Here is a 10,840-nt window from a genome sequence, read left to right on the forward strand (position 1 = left end):
TAATGTTATACCATCTTGTTTTACGTCCGCTCTTTTATATATTTATGCAATCTTCTTTGTAATTACATTTTCGTGTTTTAATAATGAATAGATAAACTCCTTCTATAGTTATATTGTTTAACATTTCTACTAATACTTTCGAGTGTTGTAGTATATCTCTTTTGTTAATTCTATGTCTTTGGATGATATAGTGTTTATAAGTTAGAATGTCGCAAGTAATTGTAAATCGTTAAACACAGTGGCCAGTTGTGTTTAATTATTTACCTTACTTTCAGTATTCTAAATATATTTCTCGGATTCAATCTATCGAATCTTATTCTATCATTTTATCTTACTCATTCTTGATAGCTTTCAAGATTTTCATACTTATTTGACATAATCCCTTGCTTCATGATTTTGACGGATTCTTCGTGTTTATTTATTTTTTGAATTTTTTAAAGTTTGGATAATTGATTTTCTTTGAATAGACATGCTTTGTTTAATTTATCATTCATTTTAGTTCATCTTTCTATAGATGATGATTTATTAACATATTTTCTTGTATTTTGAAAATTTTACTATCTCTTTTCTTTTGCATATAAGTATTCATGTGTGTAGACACGATCTATATGCTAATATTTTCTTTATATATATTAGGAAGGTAATTATCCATTTATTGTTACAAAATCTCTTTGTTTATAACGAATTTGTAAACGGGTTACATGAGTTAATTTAGACTAATAGTTATTACAATAGTTATTATTCCTTTGGCCTAGACTTATCTTTGTTTGATTGTATTGATATTTTTTTATGCGTTTGTTGTGAGTGTTTCAACGTTCCTCTCTTTATCTTTGCTCTTACTTGTTTGATTTTCCGTGCATTCGTTCTTATAATGTCCTTTTCTCTTACAGAAAGTGCACATGACTATTTTAGTATTGTTTTTTTTTACATTTTCCATGATGCCTTTTTCCATAGTTTTCACATATGGGTCTGGTGAGTTTAGGCGATCCTTTTTCTTCTTTACTTCTCTTCATTTTTTTTACACATTTGGCTACCATCATAACTTCGGAGGTTATTTGTGGTACATGTAATTTTATTACCCCTCTTGTCTCTTTTGGTAGCCCAGATATGTATTTGATTATTTTGTCATACTCCAATTTATCTAATTGTGGAGTTACTTAACAATATTCCAAAAATTTAGCGTTGTATTCTTTGAGATTGTTATTAACAACCTTCTGGTCTCATGACATGATTTGATCTTGTTTTATTTTGTTAATTGGACAAAATTTTTTGTAGAATAATGTCTCTTAAATTCTTCCCAACTTAAGTTGTGCATTACTTTATTTCTTTTAACTTGAATTAATGTTTTCTACCATTTAAGAGCTTTATCCTTGAACATTTTCGAAGAACACCAAATGGTTTGTTCACTTGTCCAAGCAATATTGTTTAAGATTGACTCTTGTTTTTTAAGCCATTTCAAGGTGGATATGGTATTTTCGTTTCCACGGAATTTCTTTAGGCTCATAGGTTTTATAACTCTTAAAAACATTTTCCGGTTGAAGTTTACGTTTCTTCTTATTCCTTAATTCGTTTTCATGACTAAATTGGTTACAACTCTCTTTGAGGAATCAGGCTCGCTTTGAGTCCTTTTTTTCCTTGATTCTAATTTATCTAGGGTTAGTAAGCATCTTTATTATCGGAGCCATAGCTTCATTAATCATTTCATGAACCTCTTCTCTAATTCGGTCATTCATTTCTTTATTTCTAATGTTCTTCTCGCTTCTAGCTTCTTTGGAAGAGTTTATATTTTCTTCTTTTGACATGCTATAATAATCCATATATATGTTTTTATTATTCATGAGAATCAAAACATATTTTGTATTACGCAAGACTTTCTATTATGAAATGATTTATTGCTACCAATTAGACGAATTTATTGTTTTATTTCATATATCATTCATGTTCACTCATTCATCATGCATGTGGATCTTCATTTATTACTTTTTAGGGACTTTTTCTCTAATAAATTTTCTACTAATTGGTTTACTTGATCATGTTTCAAGTAATTTTTTTTCCTTTGTTGTTTTCAACATTTCTTTTATTTTTGTTTGCTGTAACCCCTTTACTATTCATATAGTAAATTTTGGGGTAAAACTAATGTCGCTTTTTCTTCTTTCTTTTCTGTTGGAAGTTGTCTTGTTCTTTTAGTCGGACCATAGTCGACTATTTCCACATTATAGATTATATGTAAAAATGTTCATTTCCTACCCGTACTTGTTATATCTTATCCCTAACTCTTTATATATATATATATTGATATTTAGGTATTTAAACTTTTCTAAACTTATAAAATAAAATATTGATCAAAGCCTAGGTATAATTGAATACCTAATTCGCCAAGATCGATGGCTCTGATACCAACTTGTCACACCCTGACTTACGGCCTAGGCGTGTGACCAACAGTTGGTACCGGTTTTTAAATGTATCAGAGTTTAGCGAAAGTCTTTAAAAAGTATTAATATTTTGAAATATTAATTTATTTATAAAGCTTTATTTATAATAAAATATTAATATTTCTTTTGAAACATTTTTTAATAAATCTTTATTTTGTAATAATATTTAATTTATTTGAAAAGCTTTTCGGATAATAAATATCCGAGCGTTTTATTTATAAACCTCGTTTGCTTCTACAAATCATATTTTTTTATAATCTTTTAAATAATTAAAACAATGAGCCATCTCTACCTTGCGAACATCCACTTTATGAATGGCTCCAATTCTTAATACTTTAATCACCTGAAATGTTAGAAAATACGTCAGCGATGTGCTGGTGAATACGCTGACGCTAAAATATTTTCTTTTACTTTATTACCCCTCGAGACTACGCATGCCTCGGCCCATCGTGGCTTAGGAATAATAAAGTTAAATAACACATTTATAAACTCGAGCCTCTACTCTAGGTCACCTCAGCAAACACCGCAACGTTCGAATTAGTTAAGTACCCGTAAATATACACAACGGTCGTACTCCCTGCAAGAGAGCTTCATCGCGTAGTACCACCTTTGTAAGGATCCAGGCACACATATGCCACAGCCTGAGGGCTAGGTTCATACTCTTATTTATAATGGTTTTAGGAACACATAGTTCCTTGTAAACAATTTTCATATGTTTGACTCATTTTAAAATAAGTTATAAAAGTTTGGGGGCGTATTCACCTTTTCGCTTTGGGATCGGCTTCAACACCGTCCGAGGGTCTTTCCCTTGCTATCTCGCACCTATAGTACGAGTATAGCCTTCTCTTTTGGATCAGCTTCAATACACTGTCCGAGGGTCTTTCCCTCTTCTTTGTTATCTCGCACCTATAGTACGAGTATAACTTTTTGTTAGTCGGATATACAATCCGGCTTAAGACCTCTAGTCTCTTTTGTAAAATCTTTACCTATTTTTTAATTTCTTTATGAACCTTTAGTTCAAAACATCTTTTCATTATTTTAAACCTTTAGTTTAAAATATTATTTCTTTCCTTCCTTTTCCAAGTTAAAACTCTTTCTTTTTAACTTATTTTTTTCACAAGATAAAACTCTAGTTTAACTTGTTCTCTTTTCTTAAACTCTACGTTTCTTCTTTATTAAGAAACGTACCATTTTCTTTTCTTATTACTTAAGAATAATAACTTAAATAATATCATTAACCGTAACTATTTTCTACTTTATCTTTTCCTTTTATTTTATAATATGTTTGAACTTATAGTCCAAATCATATATCTCTTATTCTCATATTCGGACCTTTGGTCCGTCTACGTTTCCAAAACGTATACTTATATATATATATATATATATATATATATATATATACCTCAACTAGTTTATATTCATAAACAATGTATATATATATTTATTCATTACTTATTTAAATTATCTTTAAATAATACTTTTATCTTTCTTTATTAATAAAGATTGTTTTCATTTATTACTTTATTCTTTTTCTTTTTATTATTTTTTATGGTAAAGGAAAACGAGGCGGGTCGTTGCACGATTTACGAGGTAAATTTCTAGAGAGAGAAAGTTATTTAGAAAGAGAAAGTTGTGTGTGAGATTGGATGTGAAAAATGAGATGGTTGAACTTGCTATTTATAGACTTTTTCTTGAGACCCGTCGCGATACGCGATGGGCCTAGACATAGCCGTCGCGTATAGCGACGTAGCTATGATGAGTCACGGTAGGTTTGCCACGTGGCGCCACGTGGGGAACGCGGTGCCACGTGGTGACACGTGGCGTGCTTTATGCCACGTTGTGACACGTGGCATGACACGTGTCATAGTGTTATGTCTTTATGCCACATTGTGACACGTGGCAGGACACGTGTCACAGTGTCATGGCTTTATGCCACATGGTTACACGTGGCATGACACGTGTCTGGTTGTCAGACATCGCCATCGCGATACGCGATGGAGTTGCGCCCAAGTACGTCGCGTATCGCGATCGGTCGCGAATTCAGAAATTTTCATTTTTTATCCTTGGACTTTTTGAACTTTGATATTTTTGACCCGATATTTTCGTGATGTTACAGCTCCAGCGCTCGGTCATGAATATTTCTCGTACAAGCGCCTGGTTATGTGTTCTGTGTTTAGGGCCTGGTTTTATGTTACAAACATACTAGGCCGGATTACCCCTTTGGTATGTACCGCGCCCGATTACCCATTTGACGCGTACGGTTGCTTGGTTGCCCGTTTCGTTCGTATCAACGCTTGGTAACGCATTTCACATGTGCATTCACCCGGTTTTTTAAGTTGGGCTTTTAGGTTTTAATTAAATAGTAGGTTTCTTATCATCTTGAACTTGAAGTTGAAATAATTAAACTTGGTGATTAATCGATGACATCGTTTTCTTTTCTTTGACGTTTAAATGTTGCTAATAAGAGGTTGTTTACTCATCTTCAAAGTTCCCTAAACAAAATTTGAACCGAAAACCGAATATCAAAATTCCCTAGATAAAATTTGAATCGAAAACCGAATATCAAAGTTCCCTAAACAAATTTTGAAACAAAAACCTAATATCAATAATCAATTCCAATTTGGCAATTTACACATAAAACTAGAAGCTAATCAATTCCAATTTAAACATTAACCCTAAATACCTAATCAATTTCAATTTAAACATAAACCCTACATACCAAATTAATCCTAATTTAAACAAGAAAACGAAAAATCTTACTAGAAAGATGGAGAGGTGGGCGGCGGTTGTGGACCGTGGTGATTAGTGTGGTGTCGTTCGACGGTGTAGACGTAGTCCGACGGCCGGCGCTGTGGTGTGGAGTGACCGAAAAGGCGGCGGCGGCGGCTGGCGTTGTGTTGTTGTGTGGAGGGCCTGGAGGGCGACGATGTGGTGTGGTGTTAAGCAGTGAACTCAGAACTGTGAAGCGGCTGTTGTTATTGTATATGGATTAGTGAAACGGTTTTGGTTTGGGTTATTAAGTTTTTTGGTTTGGGCTTGGGCTTTTGATAGGTTTAAAATTTAAGTTGGTTGGACTTAAAATCATAGGGTAACGTTATTTTTTCTTTAGTGGTAACGAAACACGAAAATCGGCCAAAAATATTTTTTTTACACTACCGTTTAAAAAATTGAGGGGTAGCCTGCCCTCTATGTATGTCCGCCATTGGACTTCGCTACGATTTGAAAATTATGAAAACGACCAACCGATTGAAAGGAAAAACTAACCATGAAATCAAACATAATCTATTTAAACTGTTTCAAAGTTTTAAACCAAATCATAAACACTCGTAATTATTACGTGATTAATAAATTTTGTGTTCAAACATCTACACATTGCACGGAGACCCGTCTAGTCGTACACAAAGTTTTAGTAGAAGTTAAAGTTTTGAGTTAGATTTGACAAGTGTGGCCACTAGTTGTAAAAAAATCTGTTTGCCATGTGTGCATGAAGGTACAACGTGTTACAATGCATGTATGTCTATCCTTCATCAGTTGTATGGACCATATTATACTACATAGGAAAAAATATATATATATTAATATTAGGTATATTGAAAATTATCAGGCAAACAAAGTTGAACCTTATATATATAACCTACGGGTGTGGCCCTTACTCTTATACTCATACTCCGTAGGCGTGTGTTCGAATCTCCTAAACTTTCATACTTTTGTTAAAATTTCTGGCCGCGATCTTTTTATTTATTTATTTAATTTTTACGTCTCGATAGTCGTTATGATAAAAAATTTGACGGTAATTAATTATTCTAACGAATTCATTTATGTGGATTAATATAAAAACACGGTATTTCATTCTTTGATTATTTTTCTCTTTTTTAGTTTATCGTTAAACATTCATTCATTAAGAAATAGTGTTTACAAAGAAATGCAAGACGAGCGAGTAACAAACTGAGCCGCAACTCTTTTTGAATAACAAAACTAAGTCGTTTAAAAATTACATCCGTAAATCCTAGGTATTCCTAACCTGTTGAAAATGACTATATAGCCCCACAACCCCGGAAGCCATGAATTCAAAAGTATTAAACGCAAAAGGTATAAACTAAACACATATTTGTTATCAAAACATGTTTTCCCATGGTTAGTTACTTTAATGAAGCGACTTTATATTTGTCCATTTTTAAAGCTGCATTTGTTTTCAGGTACACAAATTTAAGGATGAAAATGTGATTTCCCTTTCTTTAATGCTTTATTAAAGTAACCAAACAATTCTGTCAGAAATGGAAGTGGACGGCTAGGATCACGCCGAACATCAAAGTACGTACCAAGCACAGTCAAACAAGAGATGTACAAACAAATTTAACCTTAAAGTTCATCACCAATTCAAAATCAAAATCATCTATCATCAATTTAACCAGTATTGTAAAAGTCGGATTCCAAAGCCTTGGAATCGACGATTCCAAGGTCCTCGAACATCAACCTTGCCGCCTTTTTCCAACTCGGCCACAATTACTTGCTAAGGTCCAACTCGGTCAAATGTCGGAGTACTCGGGATTACTCGGCCTCCAAGGTCAACTCGGCCAAAAAATTTTATTTTTGTATTTTTGTATTTTTTATTTTTTAATAAAAAATAAAAATAACAACAAAACATGAATTTTTTGAATTATGTTTTTTTTTTCATATGAATTATGTTTATTTTGACATGAATTATGCTTATCTTAACATATATATAATATCAAATAATTATTTTATGTTATATTAATTATATCCGAGTACAAGCCGAGTAATCCCTATAAGGGAGTCGGCCGCCTAAGGACCGCCTAGCGAGTTTTACAACATTGAATTTAACATAAGCAAAATCATCTCATTAAAACCACTTTAATCTTAATCATACATCATCTATCAGTTTTGGCCCAAGGGTGCATGCTTTGAAACCTAGATGGGATCGAACCACTTCAATCCACAATCTATACAAATAAAAAAAACCAAACCTAACCCTAACCCTAACCCTACTGACAAAAAAAACAAGACCGGTTAGGATTTGACTGATTGATTGTCCACATCATTAATCAAACCCTAGCTTTCTCCAACAACGGAGTAAAACAATTGTTAACTTCTTTACAATGCTCATTAACATCGATCTCGGTATCGGCAAACATCGCCATGAAATCATCTAAATCAAGACCCGAGACTCCACTCACGTTTCGGTTCAAAACATTCAACAGCCACTTGAAGAAACTGACGTCACACGGGATGACTAGTCCACCAGTGGTTTGGAACCCGAATTCTTCTTCGGCTTTGTTGAGTAAAGATAAGAAGACCGGGAGGTTTAAGAACCGGGTGGGAATGACGAACCGGTGGCGGTCGGGACCCACGTAGACGGCTAAGGAACCGGCAGACGGGAGTTGTTGTTGTTGTTCGGTGTCGGTGTCGGACTCGGAGGTGATGCAGCGGCGGCGCCAACGTTGCATGACTTGTTTGAGGCGGACGATTTGGTTGATTTTGTTGCCTTTTTTCGCTGGAGAAGGCATTGGTAGTAGTTGTTGGGAGTGAACGGTGAGGTTGAGAGAGAGAGTGAGTAGATGCTACCGTTTTGCTATTTTATAAAGGAAAAATATTGTTGTTTTTTTTCTTTTTTCTTGTTATTTTTTTACATTAAATGTTGTATAAATATTGGGTCATAAATGTTTCGATTTTTATTGATTAAATTCTATATTAAATGACTTGAGATTGAATTAGTTTATACTTTTTTTTCTTTCTGACTTTATATTTTTGAATGACAAATTTTCTTTAATATTTTTAATGTTTGTAAAACTTGAACCAAAGAACTTATTATCTTGAAACACATGTGTTTAAAGGCTTTGTTATTTCTTTTTTTTTAAACGACCAACAAAATTTTATTCAAAACACTAGCAAGATACTAGCCAACAACGAGACCACCCGAACAACAAATAAAATACAACTACATTTTTATGAGGAACGTGAATATAGTCAAAAAAGGAACGTGAATAAAGCTTCATGTTTAATAAAAGTAATAATATTATATTTTTATGAGAGAAAAATACTACGACAACTAGTTATTATTTTTAACGGATTTAACATAATTGTTGATGTAATTCTTGTAGTTTTTTTATTATACGGAAGGACCTCTACAAATCCATTAAGAAGTAAGGGAGTAAAAAAATTGGTGTATATAAACACGAACACAATAAACACAACACGACAACACCACGTGCGAGAAAGTAACACTGATAAATTAAGTAAAATGGTATGAGCTAAAACAAATGCGGAAGAAAAGTAACTAGAAATTTATGAATAGGATAAACAAATAACTCGACTTAAATGCACTATTAAAACTTGTTTTTAAAGCGCAATATATATTGGTTTGACAGACGACAACAGAAGAATGAGTTTCTAGATAATCCGTCTTAATTCAATGATGGGTGTGGCAACTTATATGATAATTAAAATTTAAAATTTAAACTAATACGAGTTACAAGGTCTATGTCTATACATAAATAACTAGAAATATATTGAAGTCATATTAAAATAGTGTATATAAATCATCATTAAAAAGAAATATATTGAAGTCATATTACAATTAAATGATAACTATTAAAGTTTATTACATAAAATCTTTTTGAAAAAGCAGTTTAGTAAATGTTTTTATATCTATACATAAATATGAACGTCTTTATCAACAATTGGTCTTATTATCCCAATAATGATGGTTTAATATTGCAACTTTTCTAGATGGTATCTTTTAATATTGAAGTACCAACCGTACAAAGAAATGACTTTTTTGAACTTGAAGAGCTAGTCTACAACTTATAACTATTTAATGATATGTACTTTTATAAATATTTTAATGATATTTACTTTTAATTTCTATAACACTTTGGTGTTAAAATGAGAGCTTTGGCAAACCCTCACCATTCACATCAGCTCAATTGATTTGGTTGCAAGTAAGATGAGACTTTGGCGGTGTGGTTAGGCGTTAATAGTTTGACAAGAGATGGAGAAAGAGGGTGGCGCGTGGGGGTGATTCAGTTGAAGATCAGCTAAGCTAGCATCAGGGCCGTCTCCAATAATTTAAATAACTTAGCTGAGCCAATATAAGAAGGCCCGTAGGCTTTAACGCAAAATTTTTATTCGCTAATTTACATGGATAAAACTTTTATCGACTGATTTAGTATAAGCAGAAACCATTCTAAGCATGTAATTATCTCATTAACAATTACAATAAACCTTAATTTTAACACCAAAAAAAAATTTATATGTAATATGTATAAAAAATTTTGTGCCCCCGAATTTTATGTGCCTCAGCCGATGATCCCTTTAATGCCATACCGCTTTGTTTAATAATTGAATAAGTGGTTATAACTTATAAATTAAAGATACATTTCGTAAATTATATTTAATATGTACACCACACTTGTTACAATTTACAAATGTTTAACATATAATTAATTTTAAATAGCAAACTTGATAATCGTATAAATATTCCTTTTAGCAAAAACCACTTTTGGTTGTTTGTTAAATCATATACTTAAATATACACGCTAAATACTTGTTTATTAGAAGTGAGTTCTTATTATCTATTTTTTAATATCAAAATAAAATAAGGAAGGCTTAATAAAAACAAAATGTTTCTAGAATATTTTTCTAATGACCTAAAAGGTAACCAACCGTACATACACTTTGTACCCTCTAAAATCTAACTTGACCCAAAGATTCAAATTGCCTAACAATAAAATCAGGGATGGCAAAAATCCCCGAATCCGACGGGGAAACCCGAAAACCGGCTTATTTCGGGTCGGGTCGGGTTTTGTTTTTTCGGTTTCGGGTCGGGTTTCGGAGATTGTTTCGGGGATTGTTTCGGGTTCGGGTTCGGGTTCGGGTTCGGGTACCCCCGCCCCGACCCGCCCCGATATAATATATAAATATAAATATAAATAATATATATATATATATATATATATTAAAAACCTCCACCAGCATTCTTCTTCTTCTTCTTTGTTCAAATCGAAACCCTAACTCGTTGACTCCGTCTGATCAGCAGCTGACTTCCTATTGAAAATCAGTTGACGGATCTGATTTTACGGCGGTGGTTGGATGAGAGGTTAATAATAATAATAATACAATGAAATGGGTATCATTGCTTAAGGACTTCAAGGAGAAGGTTGGATTCACTGCATCTCCTTCGTCATCCGCCGCTCCATCACCCATAAATAATAATAATAATAATAATAATGATATCAACAGTGCGGGATCGTCATCGCATAATTACTTCTCCTCTTCTACTCCAAGGTTAGGGTTTATTCATGCTTCCTCATCTTAATTAAGTTTACCGATTCAGTTTGGAGTGTTTTAATGGATTTAGGGTTTAAGTTGTTGAGATCTGAGAAGGAATT

General features: G+C 32.8%; 1 protein-coding gene across 1 annotated transcript; it reads right to left on the minus strand.

Annotated features, from left to right (window-relative positions):
- Positions 1 to 7,495: 7,495 nt before the first annotated feature.
- LOC143613714 (protein SMALL AUXIN UP-REGULATED RNA 51-like) lies at positions 7,496 to 7,957 on the minus strand. The gene has a single exon (XM_077087353.1). It carries the CDS (start codon positions 7,955 to 7,957, stop codon positions 7,496 to 7,498), a length of 462 nt encoding a protein of 153 aa, XP_076943468.1.
- Positions 7,958 to 10,840: the final 2,883 nt, after the last annotated feature.

This window comes from Bidens hawaiensis, unplaced genomic scaffold, assembly GCF_021521415.1.
Source record: "Bidens hawaiensis isolate Kalapana, Puna unplaced genomic scaffold, B.hawaiensis_p1.1 tig00038070_1, whole genome shotgun sequence".
Lineage (NCBI taxonomy): Eukaryota > Viridiplantae > Streptophyta > Magnoliopsida > Asterales > Asteraceae > Bidens > Bidens hawaiensis.